General features: G+C 41.4%; 1 protein-coding gene across 3 annotated transcripts in view; it reads left to right on the forward strand.

Annotated features, from left to right (window-relative positions):
* LOC115136892 (alpha-2-macroglobulin-like) overlaps window positions 1-16,977 on the forward strand; it is a 34,447-nt gene extending 17,470 nt beyond the window's left edge. Inside the window, exons 19-36 of one of the 3 annotated variants that reach the window (XM_065024543.1) lie at window positions 1,289-1,514; window positions 1,698-1,824; window positions 4,384-4,505; window positions 4,596-4,647; window positions 4,728-4,811; window positions 4,953-5,129; window positions 5,583-5,658; window positions 5,876-6,032; window positions 6,179-6,253; window positions 6,656-6,818; window positions 7,140-7,330; window positions 7,617-7,832; window positions 8,024-8,148; window positions 9,297-9,387; window positions 10,786-10,854; window positions 16,413-16,518; window positions 16,624-16,677; window positions 16,874-16,977. In XM_065024543.1, the coding sequence (XP_064880615.1) occupies window positions 1,289-1,514; window positions 1,698-1,824; window positions 4,384-4,505; window positions 4,596-4,647; window positions 4,728-4,811; window positions 4,953-5,129; window positions 5,583-5,658; window positions 5,876-6,032; window positions 6,179-6,253; window positions 6,656-6,818; window positions 7,140-7,330; window positions 7,617-7,832; window positions 8,024-8,148; window positions 9,297-9,387; window positions 10,786-10,854; window positions 16,413-16,518; window positions 16,624-16,664 (2,098 nt within the window). In that variant the 3' untranslated portion in view covers window positions 16,665-16,677; window positions 16,874-16,977. The other 2 variants (XM_065024544.1, XM_065024545.1) reach the window with 2 other exon arrangements.
* The last annotated feature ends 1,127 nt before the right edge of the window (window positions 16,978-18,104 follow it).

Here is an 18,104-nt window from a genome sequence, read left to right on the forward strand (position 1 = left end):
ATATTGTGCAATCAGAAAGCATGTCACAAAGGAGAGAGCGAGAGAAACTGCACTGCTTCAAAGCAGCAAGCAGGAACTCTATAGTCCAGACGACTGCCTGATTGACCAGTGGGCCAGGTGTAAATGTTGGGTAGCCTTACCTTCAACAAGAGAAGTCATCCACCCTTGATGGGCAATCAGCAGAACAATAGAATCTCTGAGAGCATGTTCAAAGTCTTGATGATGAGCTAAATGAAAGCATTGAGTTTTATCAAATGTTCCAATTGATACTAGATTAAGTCATCCTGAAAGTAATCAGCTGTTTTTAAGAATGTAACATAAAATGTTAATTATTGTAATTGGATTACATAATCCCTGTTAATCTTTTACTACCCAACCGTTTGCCTGGGAGGAAAACACTTGAATTTGCTCAATTTGCCATAGAGCTCACCAGTTTGTAGTCCTAAAACCTGGAAATGAGTTCATTCAGCCATTCATATGAGGAAAATGAATGGGGAAAGAATAGGGTTTTGGGATAAAAGCCGAAAATAAAGTCTGAGATTAACACAGGTTTAGGAGATCTTTTACGTTTTGTTCAGTGACATAATATCAGTCAGTTAACATGACCTTTATGAAATATGAATGATTTATGTCATTTATGTGCTTTTATTATTACATTACAAAATTCACAAGAGAGGCGTTAGCTGATGAAGATTATCTCAAAAAGCAAAACGTACAGTAAAAGATCTCCTAAACCTGTCTTTACCTCAGACCTTATTTTCTGCATTTATCCAAAACCCCTCCAAAAACTCAATTAATTTTTCCATAGGCTTTGTCTAACGTGCCTTCAAATATACGCCGTTACTATTGCTCTCTATTGACAAAACCATTAGCTCAATTTACCCCAAGGCAAACATTTAGACTATATTAGCCCACACAGCTACAAGGAGGCACTCATGCTAGGTTTAGGACCTCGTATTGTAGCTTATAGAACCCCCAAATGATGTATAGGACAATCTTAATGATCTACTTTGGTTTAGATACAACAACCACGAAACCTCTAACACAACAAATTCATTTGACTTGGTGAAAATCTGTTTTTTGGACCTAACTTGCTTACCACTTTTTCTAAGTGGTTTCTTCCTTTATCGACTCCATGAAATGTCCTCTTCCTAAATATGTAATCTAATTATACATTTTGTGTATAGTTTCCTAGAAACAAGGGTGGCTCAATTTACCCCTTTGGCTCAATTTTTCTCAATGGAACACTTAATGGCTTTCTGTTTGAACTCTGACCTTTGCATTACAGGGAATCTGGCACAGCAGACATGCCCCTCACAGTTCCAGACACCATCACCACCTGGGAGACAGAAGCATTCTGCCTGGCTCCTGGCGGCTTCGGCCTGGCTCCTCCAGTGGAGCTCACTGTCTTCCAGCCCTTCTTCCTGGAACTCACCCTGCCGTACTCCATCATCCGTGGAGAGCACTTTGAGCTGAAGGCCACTGTGTTTAACTACCTGTCCAAGTGCATCATGGTACGGCACCGCATCATGATCGTTTCTTGAGTTGTTTCATGAGTTTCTTGAGTTGTTTTTAAACTCTTGTATTTTGCTTTGTTACAGTTGATCTAGTCAATGTTTATTTTTTTATTATTTTTTACACCCAATGTATCAGTCTTGGGTTTTCCATGTTATCTTACAAGTGTTCCTATTTGGCAGGTTTCTGTGACTCCAGCTCACTCCTTAGACTACACTCTCACACCCTTGAAGGATGTCCAGTACTCATCATGCTTGTGTGCCAATGGACGAAAGACCTTCAGTTGGACATTGGCACCCTCTATCCTGGGTAAATCACCAGTCTTCATTCAACCGTTCTAATACTGTAGAACGTTGTTCTAAAGCTGTATCTGTACCCATTGGATGCAGTGATCACAATATAGTGGCTTTATCCAGGAAAGCCAAAGTTCCAACAGCTGGGCCTAAAATAGAGATCATACAAAATATTTTACCCTGATTTATGTGGATGATGTTAAAAAATATTTGTTGGTCTGATGCGATTAATGAGGAGCATCCAGACGCTGCACTTGATTAATTTATGAAATTGCTTCTTCCAATTATTGATAAACACGCACCTGTTAAGAAACTGACTGTTAGAACTGTTAAGGCTCCATGGATTGATGAGGAATTGTAAAACTGTATGGTTGAAAGAGATGGGGCAAAAGGAGTGGCTAATAAGTCTGGCTGCTCATCTGACTGGCTGACTTACTGCAAATTGAGAAATTATGTGACTAAACTCAACAAAAAGAAGAGGAAACTGTATTATGAAGCCAAGGTCAATGATATAAAGAATGATGGAAAAAAACTTTGGAGTACTTTAAATGGAATTATGGGCCGAAAGACAAATTCAACTCCATCTTTCATTGAATCAGATGGCTTATTCATCACAAAACCATTTGATGTTGCCAAATATTTTAATGATTATTTCATTGGCAAAGTGGGCAAACTTAAGCAGGAAATGCCAACAACGAACAGTGAGCAATTGTATTCATGCATTGCAAGTTTGAATTTTGTAAAATTAGTGTGGGAGATGTGGGAAAGTTATTGTTATTGATCCGTAATAGCAAACCTGCTGGCATTGACAACTTAGATGGAAAGCTACTGAGGATGGTAGCTGTCCTCTATAGCCCCTCCTCTCTTTCATATTTTTAATCAGAGCCTAGGGGAAAGTCTTTGTCCTCAGGCCTGGAGGGAAGCCAAAGTATTTCCGCCACCCAAGAGTGGTAAAGTGGCCTTTACTGGTTCTAACAGCAGACCTATGAGCTTGCTGCCAGCTCTTAGCAAACTGTTGGAAAAGATTGTGTTTGAACAAATTCAATGCTATTTCTCTGTAAACAAATTAACAACAGGCTTTCAGGATGCTTATAGAGAAGGGCACTCAACATGTACTGCACTGACACAAATGACCGATGATTGGTTGAAAGAAATTGATAATAATAAGATTGTGGGAGATGTACTGTTAGATTTCAGTGCAGCCTTTGATATTATTGACCATAACCTGTTGTTGAAAAAACGTATGTGTTATGGCGTTTCCAACTCTGCCATATCATGGATTCAGTGCTATCTATCTAATATAACTCAAAGGGTTTTCTTTAATGGAAGCTTCTCTAATATCAAACATGTAAAGTGTGGTGTACCACAGGGCAGCTCTCTAGAACCTCTACTCTTTTCTATGTTTACCAATGACCTGACACTGGCATTAAACTAAGCATGTGTGTCCATGTATGCTGATGATTCAAACATATACGCATCAGCAACCACAGCTAATAAAGTCACTGACACCCTTAACAAAGAGTTGCAGTCTATTTTGGAATGGGTGGCCAGTAATAAACTGGTCCGGAACATCACTAAGACTAAGAGCATTGTATTTGGTACAAATCATTGCTTAAGTTCTAGACATCAGCTGAATCTGGCAATGAATGGTTTGGCTGTTGAACAAGTTGAGGAGACTAAATTACTTGGCGTTACTTTAGATAGAAACTGTTGTGGTCAAAACATATAGATTCAATGGTTGTAAAGATGGGGAGAGGTCTGGCCGTAATAAAGAGATGCTTTGCTTTGACACACACTCCAAAAAGCAAGTTCTGCAGGCTCTAGTTTTATCTTATATTGATTATTGTCCGGTCGTGTTGTCCAGTGCTGCAAGGAAAGACCTAGCTAAGCTGCAGCTGGCCCAGAACAGAGCGGCACGTTTTGCTCTTAATTGTAATCAGAGGGCTGAAATAAATACTATGCATGCCAGTCTCTCTTGGCTAAGAGTTGAGGAGAGACTGACTGCATCACTTGAATGTGTTGAAAATCCAAAATTGTTTGCATAGTCAACTTACACACAGCTCTGACACACACACTTATCCCAGTAGACATGCCACCAGGGGTCTTTTCACAGTCCCCAAATCCAGAACAAATTCAAGAAAGCGTACAGTATTATATAGAGCCCTAATTGCATGGAACTTCCTTCCATCTCATATTGCTCAAATAAACAGCACATCTGGTTTCAAAAAACAGATAAAGCAACACTTTGCGGCACAAAGCCTCTCCCCTATTTGACCTAGATATGTGTGTGTATGCATTGATATGTAGGCTACGTGTGCCTTTTACATTTTTTATATGTAGTTCTGTCTTTGAGCTGTTCTTGTCTATTGATGTTTTGTATTATGTCATTCTGTATTATATTTCATGTTTTGTGTGAACCCCAGGAAGAGTAGCTGCTGCTTTTGCAACAGCTGTTAGGGATCCTAGCAAATACCAAAAACAGCAGAATGGATGTCAGCCTGAGTTGTGCACTCTCAGTCACCATATTGGATCTTGTGTAACTTGTGGTGTATTCTGTCTGTCAATGTGTGTGTAGGGGTTATGAATGTGTCCGTTAGTGCAGAGGCTGTCCAGTCCCACGCTGCGTGTGACAATGAGATTGTGAACGTACCGGAGAGAGGACGCATCGACACAGTCACACAGAGCCTGCTGGTGAAGGTATGTAGCCTACTGTTGTGACGGAACATACTGTTGTACAGATACCTAGTGTAACTACCTCTGACTGAAAATAATATCCTCTCCTCTCAGGCTGAGGGAACAGAGAAGACCGACACCTACAACTGGTTGCTGTGTCCAACTGGTCAGTAATACATGAACGTTGAATGTTCACTTTGGTTGAACTGATTATCTCCATTAATCTTATCATCTGTGTGTCCACAGGAGTAACTATGACAGAGGAGGTGGAACTGCAACTCCCCAAGAATGTGGTGGATGGATCTGATCGAATTTCTCTCTCAGTCCTGGGTAAAATAAACCATTGTATTATTTAGAGAGGCTTGGTGAGTTTAGACAGGAGTTTTGGTGGGAAAAGCAGCCCTTATCCAGTGATAATGCTGCTGTTTCCTAAAGAGGACAGTATCACAGAAGTCCCATGTTTACCTGTAGGTGACATCCTGGGTCGCGCCCTGGAGAACCTGGATGGACTGTTGCAGATGCCGTATGGGTGTGGAGAGCAGAATATGGCCCTCCTCGCCCCCAATATCTACATCCTGGAGTACCTGAGGAACACAGAGCAGCTCACTCCAGCCATCCGAGACAAGGCCATCAAGTTCCTCACTAGTGGTAAGAGAGTCCCTCAAAATATGGGTCGTATTGATTAGGCACCAAACGGAAGAAAACTGACTGAAACAGAGCTGGATTTGTCCAATAAGAGCCCCCCTTTTTTTTTCCCGTTGAAGAACATTTTTAAACATTTCACCATAGTGTGCCCTAGTGACTACAACCCTGCTATCATGTAAATTATAGAGCTACAGCACAGATGACATTACAGTGTTATCAACAGAGCATCACTGACCCAACACATGTTGGGACTTCCAGATGTTTTGCTAAAATCATTTGATTATAGAATATAGATTTCTTTTAAATCCCAAATATCACCCTACTCCCTACATAGTGCACTACTTTTTTCCTGGCAAAAAGAGTACACTAGGGAATAGGGTGCCATTTGGGGCGCACCCTCAGTGAATATAAAACACACTTGGTTACTGTTGTTTGCTTTAAAAACTCACCTGACAGGTTACCAAAGGCAGCTGAACTACAAGCATGTTGATGGTGCATACAGCACATTTGGACAAGGTTCAGGGAACACTTGGTAAGTATTGTGTTTCACCTACTGGTAAACACATTATAACTGTGTCTGTTTCAATTAAGTATTGACCAATCAAATGGCATTGTCTCTGACAGGGAGACCATGGATGTGACAAATTAAAATAATCTTTTGTTGCATGTAATGTCAAGCTCTGTCATGTTTATAACAACCTTATGTGGGTATTATGACGGGACATTCAAATCAAGTTCTCTTTTCTCAGGCTGACTGCTTTTGTTTTGAGATCCTTTGGCAAAGCAAAATCTTTCATTTATATTGATCCAGTAACAATTGAGCAAACCAAGACTTGGTTGGAACGTCAACAAGGCGAACATGGCTGTTTCATTAGATTGGGGAAACTCTTTAACAACAGAATGAAGGTATTTATATTGATAATAAACTGATAGAAGAAGATGTCGTTTTACGTCTCGTCGGACCAGCCATAAAGTTGGGAATGATGATTTCTACAGACTTGTATCAGGCTACAGTTTACACATGTTTTAGTATTTGGCATATTGTTTTGTAGGGTGGGGTGACAGATGAAGTCACACTGACGGCCTACATCACTGCTTCAATGCTGGAGCTCAACATGTCAGTGTCGGTACGTAGCATCTCCACATAACTATTGTTTCTCACTTCAACAACGTCCATTACAGGAAACTGATTTAGCCTCCTGTATGAAGTCTATTGTATACATTTTATGTCAACTATCTTTTAGATTTTCTAAAATGTAGTGAGTTCTGTGTTAAAATTGATCTGAAAGTAGTATATGGAATAGAAATAAGAATAGCTGTTACCATAAGCAGTCCTGAATGACAGTGTGCTGTTAACATAACAAGTACAGGCATAGTTGTAATACTGTAAACTGAAAAACTAAAAGTGCTCCAGCATGAATGTGTCTAGCCTGGTCCCAGATCTGTTTGTATTACCTTGCCATTACAAACAGATCTGGGACCAGGCTAACATGTCTCTTAATGTGCTGCCCTGTTATTTTGTGCTCCAGGATCCTGTTGTGTACCGCAGCTTGTCTTGCCTGAGGAACTCCACCAGTGATTTGTCTAACACTTACACTACTGCTCTGCTAGCCTACACCTTTACCCTGGCAGGGGACATGGAGACCCGGGCCCAGCTTCTGCAGCACCTGGACACGATCGCATTACAAGAAGGTGAGACATATCCTGGTCCAAGATCTGTTTGTGGTGTTTTGCCTTGATTGAGCTTACCTGGGCAATGGACCCAATGGAGTAATCCCAAAAGTGCAAACCCTCCTACCATCTGGCACTCCAGGTAGTCTCAATTCAATGCCCAGAGTATTTCAAAGAACTCAGGTGTCTGTCATAAAATTCATTAGGGAGGTCAGAGAAGAACTTTGTATTCTGTTTAATGATGAATAAGCTAGTTCTCTCTCTCTCTCTCTCTCTCTCTCTCTCTCTCTCTCTCTCTCTCTCTCTCTCTCTCTCTCTCTCTCTGTGTTCCTCATCCCTAAGGGGGTGTCCTGCACTGGACTCAGACCTCCTCAGAGACCTCAGCCTCCCTGGCGGTAGAAATCAGCTCCTATGTTCTGCTGGCTTCCCTCAGTGCCTCCCCTCTGTCTACCACTGACCTGGGATACGCCTCCCGCATCGTCAGGTGGCTGGTGAGACAGCAGAACGCCTACGGAGGCTTCTCTTCCACACAGGTATACTTCCAAAACACCTCCGTTCTGAAGCGGCACCCTGTGCTGTGCACTAGTAGTGAGGCATTATTACCACCTTGACTTCACAACAGGCATGTATGTGCTTCTTGTCATGTCAAGCCTGGCGAGGATAACTTGCACTGAAATGGAGCCAAGAAATCATAATGGATGGAAATGGGAAATAGTCACTCTAGGAACTGACCAATGTAAAAATCTACCCTTTCTGTAAATGGGTGTTTTCATTCATTTTGAACATATTTGTCTGTGGTCTGTTGGTGTGTGTGTCTAGGACACAGTGGTGGCCCTCCAGGGCCTGGCTCTCTACTCCACCAGGGTGTACAGTAGAGAGGGTGCCAGCACAGTCACAGTACATTCTCCCAGTGGGGCACAGCACCTCTTCGAAGTGAACCAAAACAACAAGCTTCTCTACCAGGAGAGGGCGCTGCAGGACACAGAAGGGAAGTACAGCGTTGAAGTGAAGGGCAGTGCTTGTGCCTCAGTGCAGGTCAGTGAATACACTCCTCCCAATACTAAAGTGCAAGATATGGATTTGTATATTACTGTGAATTTCAAACATTTAAGAAGCGTTGTCTGGCTTGATATTTAGTTTATGAAATATTTATATTTTCCCTATGTTTTAAAATGTATATTTCTGGACAGGATGGTTTCCCTGACTTGTTCTTCCCTCTTTCCCAGGTGGCGCTCCACTACAACATCCCTACTCCTACTGACAGCACAACGCTCAGTATCCAGGTGAAGCCAGTGGTGGACTGCAACAGTAACTCTTTGAGACCCAGAGTCACGCTGAAACTCCAGTCTCAGTAAGAACGAATGACTTATTTGCGTTCACAGAAGCATTCTTTTAATCAGTTTATTATTTGAATCAGGTCAATGATGACACTCCAGTGTTGTTTTGGAGCTCGTCTTACAGAATGTATCTGACCCAATTGAATTGGTGTTATTATACCTATAGTGCCCTCTAATTATTGGGACAAAGAAGCATTTTTCTTCTTCATTTGGCTCTGTACTCCAAAAGTGTGGATTTGAAATAAAACAATGGCTATGAGGTTAAAGTGTGGTATTAACATCCATATTTGGTGAACCGTTTAGAAGTTACAGTGCGTTTTGTACATAGTCCCCCCATTTTAGGACAAATTCACGTATATGTTTATTCATGTCGTAAAAAGTGAAGTACTTGGTCCCATTTTCATGCTACAAATTTGTTGGATCCATTTCCTTTTTGTTTCGGAAGATTTTTTGCCCAATAGAAATGTATGGTAAATAATGTGTTGTGCCATTTTGGAGTCCATTTGATTGTAAATAAGAATAGAATACGTTTCTAAACGCTTCTATATTAATGTTGATGCTACCATGATTACAAATAATCATGAATGAATTGTGAATAATGATGAGTGAGAAAGTGACATACTCACAAACAGCATATCCCCAAGAGATGCTAACCTCTCACCATAACAATAACAGGGGATGTCAGATAAATCATCTGAAACACAACCAAAACAAACAGCAAATGCATCCAACTAATTTATAGAGTCACAAGCTTGATGTAGTCATTGTGTGCTCTGAATATGGGACCAAATACTTCACTTTTTACTACTTTAATACACATATAAGTGAATTTTTCCCAATAGCCTACTTTGGTCCCCTAAAATGGGGAGGCTATGTACAAAAAGTGCTGTAATTTCTAAAGCTGAAAGTCTGCACTTAATCCTCATAGTCATTGTTTGATTTAAAGAAATGCTTCTCTGTCCCAATAATTACAGAGGGCACTGTATGTATGGGTCATTTCACTTCTAGTTTGTACATAGGCTTGGATCGGTAACAGTAAGAAAGCATATCAGGCAACCATGACTTTTTATGGGTAAATAGTCAAAGTATCCATTCATTTGATTATCACAAGCACTTGTCAACATCAAACTTTGATATGACATGCAACTCTTTGCTTTCACAGAAATCATGGAAAGGAGCTGACCACAAATATGATTATAGTGGATTTGAAAATGCTGTCTGGGTTTGTCCCAGACCCAGAGTCTTTGGGGAGGGTGAGTTTTTGTCATAACATACGTTTGTTTATGGTGTTACCTGTTGTCACGCGGGACTAGGTGGGTGCAGGAATCCGACGCAGAGAGAGTTCCACTGAGGTTAAGTGCTTTACTCAGGCACAACGGGACACACAACGAGACAACCCAAAAACCACAGGGTGCCAAGTTAAAGAAAAGACAATCCACCACTACCTAAAATGCACACACGTAACATAAAGACAATCCACCACTACCTAAAATGCACACACGTAACATAAAGACAATCCACCACTACCTAAAATACACACACGTAACATAAAGACAATCCACCACTACCTAAAATACACACACGTAACATAAAGACAATCCACCACTACCTAAAATACACACACGTAACATAAAGACAATCCACCACTACCTAAAATACACACACGTAACATAAAGACAATCCACCACTACCTAAAATACACACACGTAACATAAAGACAATCCACCACTACATAAAATGCACACACGTAACATAAAGACAATCCACCACTACCTAAAATACACACACGTAACATAAAGACAATCCACCACTACCTAAAATACACACACGTAACATAAAGACAATCCACCACTACCTAAAATACACACACGTAACATAAAGACAATCCACCACTACCTAAAATACACACACGTAACATAAAGACAATCCACCACTACCTAAAATACACACACGTAACATAAAGACAATCCACCACTACCTAAAATACACACACGTAACATAAAGACAATCCACCACTACCTAAAATACACACACGTAACATAAAGACAATCCACCACTACCTAAAATACACACACGTAACATAAAGACAATCCACCACTACCTAAAATACACACACGTAACATAAAGACAATCCACCACTACCTAAAATACACACACGTAACATAAAGACAATCCACCACTACCTAAAATACACACACGTAACATAAAGACAATCCACCACTACCTAAAATACACACACGTAACATAAAGACAATCCACCACTACCTAAAATACACACACGTAACATAAAGACAATCCACCACTACCTAAAATACACACACGTAACATAAAGACAATCCACCACTACCTAAAATACACACACGTAACATAAAGACAATCCACCACTACCTAAAACAACAGAAACACAGGTGAAACTAATAAGACAAAACAAACAGACAAACGAAAAAGGGATCGGTGGCGGCTAGTAGGACGGTGACGATGACCGCCGAGCACCACCCGAACAGGCAGGGGAGCCAACTTCGGCGGAAGTCGTGACACCTGTGACCTTTTTCTATGTATAGTAACTCTTACCTCTTTCACCTGTGAATCTTTCTGAAACTGAACATTGTTGTCAATGCAATATGAATAACATGTATGGCTTGTCTTCACAGCTGAGGAGATCACTTTTTGTGGATCGTGTTGATGCTAAAGATGACCATGTGTTAATGTACTTGACAGAGGTGAGACCAAAACCAAATCGTCCATTCTATCAACTTTGCACAACTCTTAGGGCAACATATGCCCACTGTTTCTGTCAAAATTGCTTTGGTTGGGAATCATTGATGGAGAGCAATATTCAAATCTTGTCTCTGATTTTCACATTTTAGACCACTCAGGAACACGCTTAACACCTTTTGGTAAGCAATTCTGGTCTTTGGCATAAACATTTGTCTAATTGTCTCTCTGAACAACAGAACTCTATACCAGTGTTAGGTTTTCAGAAGATTGAGGGGGGTTTTCCTTTACCTGGGTTTTGGGCCTTTCATATTTCTTTTGATCCTGACAAACTCCCCAGTCCCTTCCATACTCATAACATGATGCTGCCACCACAATACTGGAGAATACAGAGGGTTTCTCTCTGTTTGTATTGGATTTGACCCAAACCTGTAGTTTCTAATTTAGGCCACATGTCTTTGCCATGCTGTCTTGCAGTATTACTTAACTGCCTTAATTCAAACATAATGGATGATTTGGAGTGGATTTTTTAACACAGACTTTCTTTATTTCACTTTCTCATACAGGCCGGTAATGTGTCGTGAAAGCAATGTTGTTGATCCCTTTTTATTTTCTAGTATTGTGGTGGCAGCATCATGTTATGGTTATGCTTGTCACCGGCAGGGACTGGGTGTTTGTTAGGATCAAAATAAATATGAAAGGAGCAAAGCCCAGGTAAAAAAGTTATAGGAATCTACAATCTACACACAATACCCCATAATAACAAAATAAAATATCACATTTACATAAGTATTCAGACCCTTTTTTCATTACTTTATTGAAGCACCTTTGGCAGCGATTACAGCCTCGAGTCTTCTTGGGTATGACTCTACAAGTTTGGCATACATGTATTTGGGGAGTTTAAATGAAAGGAGCAAAGCCCAGGTAAGAAGTTATAGGAAATCAAATCCCCCTCAGTTTTCTGAAAATCTTACCCTGGGTTGGAGCGGGACAATTACACAATTTGTAATGCCAAAGACACAACAGAATGTCTTTCCAATAGGTGTTGTGTTCCTGAATGGTCAAGTCTCCATCCTGATTTAAATCTACATTAAAAAATCAGAGACAAGATTTGAATATTGCTGTCCATCAATAATTCCCAACCAAATTTACTGACCTTGAGACATTTTGACAAAAACAATGGATATGCAGTGCCTCCGGAAAGTACTGTCGTAGCCAAAAGTTTTGAGAATGACAGAAATATACATTTTCACAAAGTCTGCTGCCTCAGTTTGTATGATGACAATTTGCATATACTCCAGAATGTTATGAAGAGTGATCAGATGAATTGCAATTAATTGCAAAGTCCCTCTTTGCCATGCAAATCAACTGAATCCCCAAAAAACATTTCCACTGCATTTCATCCCTGACACAAAAGGACCTGTTGACATCATGTCAGTGATTCTCTCGTTAACACAGGTGTGAGTGTTGACGAGTACAAGGCTGGAGATCACTCTGTCATGCTGATTGAGTTTGAATAACAGACCGGAAGCTTCAAAAGGAGGGTGGTGCTTGGAATCATTGTTCTTCCTCTGTCAATCATGGTTACCTGCAAGGAAATACGTGCCGTCATCATTGCTTTGCACAAAAAGGGCTTCACAGGCAAGGATATTGCTGCCAGTAAGATTGCACCTAAATCAATAATTTATCGGATCATCAAGAACTTCAAGGAGAGCAGTTCAATTGTTATGAAGAAGGCTTTAGGGCGCCCAAGAAAGTCCAGCAAGCGCCAGGACTGTCTCCTAAAGTTGATTCAGCTGTGGGATTGGGGCACCACCAGTATAGAGCTTGCTCAGGAATGGCAGCAGGCAGGTGTGAGTGCATCTGAACGCACAGCGAGGCGAAGACTTTTGGAGGATGGCCTGGTTTCAAGAAGGGAAGCAAAGAAGCCACGTCTCTCCAGGAAAAACATCAGGGACAGACTGATATTCTGCAAAAGGTATAGGGATTGGACTGCTGAGGACTGGGGTAAAGTCATTTTCTCTGATGAATCCCCTTTCCGATTGTTTGGGGCATCCAGAAAAATGCTTGTCCAGAGAAAACAAAAGTAAAGCATCCTGTGCCCATTCATATGTGGGTTTGCTTCTCAGCCAAGGGAGTGGCTCACTCACAATTTTGCCTAATAATACAGCCATGAATAAAGAATGGTACCAACACATCCTCCGAGAGCAACTTCTCCCAACCATCCAGGAACAGTTTGGTGACGAACAATGCCTTTTCCAGTATGATGGAGCACCTTGCCATAAGGCAAAAGTGATAACTAAGTTGCTCGGGTACAAAACATTGATATTTTGGGTCCATGGCCAGGAAACTCTCCAGACCTTAATCCCATTGAGATCTTGTGGTCAATCCTCAAGAGGCGGGTGGACAAACAAAACCCCACAAATTCTGACAAACTGCAAGCATTGATTATGCAAGAATGGGCTGCATTCAGTCAGGATGTGACCCAGAAGTTAATTGACAGCATGCCAGGGCGGATTGCAGAGGTCTTGAAAAACAAGGGTCAACACTGCAAATATTGACTCTTTGATTCAACTTCATGTAATTGTCAATAAAAGCTTTTGATACTTATGAAATGCTTGTAATTATACTTCAGTATTCCATAGTAACATCTGACAAAAATATCTAAAGGCACTGAAGCAGCAAACTTTGTGAAAATTAATATTTGTGTCATTAAACAAATCTTTTGGCCACGACCGTATTCAGACCCCTTGACTTTTTCCACATTTTGTTACGTTACAGCCTTATTAAAAAAGGGGGAAAACAATCTACACACAATACCCCATAATGTCAAAGCAAATAAATAAATAAATATCACATTTACAGAAGTTTTCAGACCCTTTAGTCAGTACTTTGTTGAAGCACCTTTGGCAGGGATTACAGAATCAAGTCTTCTTGAGTTTGACTCTACAAGCTTGACATACATGTATTTGGGGAGTTTATCACATTCTGCTCTGCTGATCCGCTCAAGCTCTGTCAGGTTGGATGGGGAGTGCTGCTGCACCTCTATTTTCAGGTCTCTCCGGAAATGTTAGATCAGGTTCAAGTCCATGCTCTGGTAGGGCCCCTCAAAGACATTCAGAGACTTGTCCCGAAGCCACCCCTGCATTGTCTTGGCTGTGTGCTCCGGGTCATTGTTCTGTTGGAAGGTGATCCTTCGCCCCAGTGGTCTGAGGAAGGTCTGAGGAAGGTTTCCATCAAAAATCTCTCTGTACTTTGCTTCGTTCATTTTTGCCTCGATCCAGACTAGTCTTTCAGTGTCTGTCACTAATAAACATCCCCACAGCATGATTCTGCCACCACCATGCTTCACCTTTGGGATGGTGCCAGGTTTGTGATGCTTGACATTCAGGCCAAACAGTTCAGTCTTGGTTACATCAGACCAGAGAATCTTGTTTCTCATGGTCTGAGAGGAGTGGCGTCTGTCTGGCCACTCTACCATCAAGGCCTGATTGGTGAAGTGCTGCAGAGGTGGTTGTCCTTCTGGAAGGTTCTCCCATCCCCACAGAGGAACTCCGGAGCTCTGTCAGAGTGACCATTGGGTTCTTGATCACCTCCCTGACCAAGGCCCTTCTTCCCGGATTGCTCAGTTTGGCTGGGAGGCCAGCTCTAGGAAGAGTCTTGGTGGTTCCAAACTTCTTACATTTAAGAATGATGGAGGCCACTGTGTTCTTGGAGACTTTCAATGCTGCAGAAATATTTTGGTACCCTTCCCCAGATCTGTGCCTCAACACAATCCTGTATCGAAGCTCTGAAGACAATTCCTTCATCCTCTTGGCTTGGTTTTTGTTCTGACAATCATTGTTCTGACCTTATCTAGACAGGTGTGTGCCTTTCCAAATCATGTCCTGTTAATTGAATTTACCACAGGTGGACTCCAATCAAGTTGTAGAAACATCTCAAGGATGATCAATGGAAACAGGATGCACCTGAGCACCTTAAACTTGACCCCAAAAAACCATCTGGGTCAGATGGTTTAGACCCTTTCTCCTTTAAAGTTGCTGCCTCTATCGTCGCTAAGCCTATCTACACCATTTTTAACATGTCTCTCCTTTCTGGGAAGGTTCCCATTGCTTTTAAGGCAGCCACATTTCATCCTTTATTTAAAGGGAGAGATCAAGCTGATCCTAACTCTTATAGTCCTATTTCTATTTTGCCCTTTTCTAACAAAAGTTTTGGAAAAACTTGTCAATAATCAACGGACTGGCTTTCTTGATGTCTATAGCATTCTATCGGGTATGCAATCTGGTTTCCGCTGGCTAAGGAGTATTGGTGTCTCTGAGGGGTTTTTGGCCTGGTTTGCTAACTATCTCTCTCAAAGAGTGCAGTGTATAAAGTCTGTGTCTCAGCCACTGCCTGTTACCAAGGGAGTACCCCAAGGCTCAATCCTAAGCTCCACGCTCTTCTCAATTTACATCAACAACATAGCTCAGGCAGCAGGAAGCTCTCTCATCCATTTCTATGCAGATGATACAGTCTTATACTCAGTTGTCCCCTCCCTGGATTTTGTGCTAAATGCTCTAAATGCTCTTAGTGTCCAACAAGCTTTCTCTGCCCTTAACCTTGTTCTGAACACCTCCAAAACAAAGGTCATGTGGTTTGGTAGGAAGAATGCCCCTCTTCTATAAGGTGTTATTACTACCTCTGAGGGTTTAGAGATTGAGGTAGTCACCTCATACAAGTACTTGGGAGTATGGCTAGACAGTGCACTGTCCTTCTCTCAGCACATATCAATGCTGCAGGCTAAAGTTAAATCTAGACTTGGTTTCCTCTATTGTAATCGCTCCTCTTTCACCCCAGCTGCCAAACTAACCCTAATTCAGATGACCATCCTACCCATGCTAGATTATGGAGACATCATTTATAGATCGGAAGGTAAGGGTGCTCTTGAGAGGTTCCCAAAGTACACACATCCCTGTCTCATTTCTCTTTTCAGTTCACTGCAACTAGCGACTGGTAAGGGCTGCAACAAACACTCAAACTGGACAGTTTTATCTCAGTTTCTTCATTCTAAAGACTCAGTCATGGACACTCTAACTGATAGTTGTGGCTGCTTTGTGTGAATTATTGTTGTCTCTACCTTCTTGACCTTTGTGCTGTTGACTGTGCCCAATAATGTTTGTACCATGTTTTGTGCTGCTACCATGCTGTGTTGCTACCATGCTGTGTTGTCATGTGTTGCTGCCTTGCTATGTTGTTGTCTTATGTCTCTCTTTATGTAGTGTTGTGTTGTCTCTCTTGTTGTGATGTGTGTTTTGTCCTGTATTTATATTGTATTTACTTATTTATTTTTAATCCCAGGCCACCGTCACCGCAGGAGGCCTTTTGCCTTTTCGCAGGCTGTCATTGTAAATAAGAATGTGTTCTTTAACTGACTTGCCTAGTTAAATAAAGGTTCAATTAAATAAAACATTAAATAAGTTGGGTGTCAAGTAGAATGTTACCGAAACTGAAACATCTGCTTATATCATTTAAATAATTGTGACCCATATGTTTATTACATTTTTGTTTTATCTCCCAACAGTTACCATTCGGTTATTCATTCAACCACACACTGGACATCATACAGGAGCTCCCAGTACAGAATCTAAAGCCAGCGGTGATCAAGATCTACGACTACTACCAGCCAAGTAGGTTTATATCTAACCCTCCCCAAAACATGTTTTTCCCTCTTCTTACATTTGGTTAACTTGTGTTCATTTACTGAGACTTACCTGTTTTATTATTTTATTCAGGTGACCAGGCAGAGACAGAATATGTCTTCCCTTGCAAGTAGGGATTACAAACTGGTGAGCTGCTTTAAATATGGAATTATTGATGTTGAATTATTAGATTTACTATACATGTATACTCTATACTTTTACTCTAAATTATTTTGTTTAACTGTGTTGATATTCCTTAATTCCTTTTACCTAAATGCTGGTCAGTTTGTTTAAGCATTCATTCCTTACATGTACACTACTGTATGCATTTACTCCTTTGCAGATGTAAGAAGAAAATGACATTCACACAGAGGTCACACCTGCAACCATTGAGACAGCTTTCTCTAAAGTAAAATATGTAACTGGAATTAAAGTTTTCAATTGTAACCCTATTCTTGAGCATTTTTTCCAGAATGTTTTATCACATTGTGGCAAGCAATGAGTTCCAAGGTGTAGGCTCAGGAGACAAGGTGAATGTTGAAAGGCTTTATATAAGACAGTGGGTCTCCTCCCGGGGTACTAGTACCCGTGGGGGTACCTGGCCCATCCACAGGGGGTACTTGGGAAGACTAATGGGCAGCTCAATATGTGAATGGGGTACAGTAAGCAAAAATGGTCTAGAACAACTGTAGTAGTAACAGAAGATCTACACGCAAGAAAGATTAATGAGCATGGTTTATGACCTAAATGTCAAAGGTCACAGACACGTACATCTACGTGTGTAAAGTAGGCCAGGTGGTTTAGACACTGCAGGGATTTTGTTCACTTAAGAATGTGGGAGTCGGGCGCTAGAGAGCGTGCTATGGAGTAGACGTGCTTTGCTAGAGCTCCGCTCTATTTTGAAACAAATGAGTATTTATCTTAACCTCTCACGACCTATAACTTCAAACAAATATGACAAAGGGAAAAGGCACCAAAAAAGGGGGCGCTAAACAAGATAATTTGAATGAGATAGACAACGAACCAATGTCAACGTCGCCGACCCACGAGGAGTTAGCTGAAGAGGCTAGCTTCCAAGAGTTCCCCACAGAGCCTACTCAAAGTGACATACTGGCTGCCATAAACTCACTAAGCAAGAAGGTGGACACAAGGTTGGCTGATATCTCAAAGAGTATTGGGACTTTGGCCGAAACTGTGAAGGCAACTAAGGGAAGGGTGCCAGGCTACAGGACATAGAGAAACAGTGTGCAATGTTCAAAAATGATGACAAAACCCTGAAAGCCCGACTGGAAATGCTCGAGTCGCGTTCAAGACGCCAGAACATCCGAATATGTGGGATCCAGGAGGACACTGGGAAAGGGAAACCCACTGAATCTGTCTCGGAGCTGATACCGGCCCTGCTGGGGAGTGAACACTTGAAAACGGCCATCCTGATCGACCGCGCACACAGATCTCAGGCAACGACGCCGGCCAAGGGCGGGCCACCAATGCCATTCATTGTACGGCTGCACTATCCCCAGACCAGGGATCTCATCCTCAAGCTGGCTAGTCAAAAGTTCCCCCTTATTAACTTC

The sequence above is a fragment of the Oncorhynchus nerka genome, linkage group LG11 (genome assembly GCF_034236695.1).
Source record: "Oncorhynchus nerka isolate Pitt River linkage group LG11, Oner_Uvic_2.0, whole genome shotgun sequence".
Lineage (NCBI taxonomy): Eukaryota > Metazoa > Chordata > Actinopteri > Salmoniformes > Salmonidae > Oncorhynchus > Oncorhynchus nerka.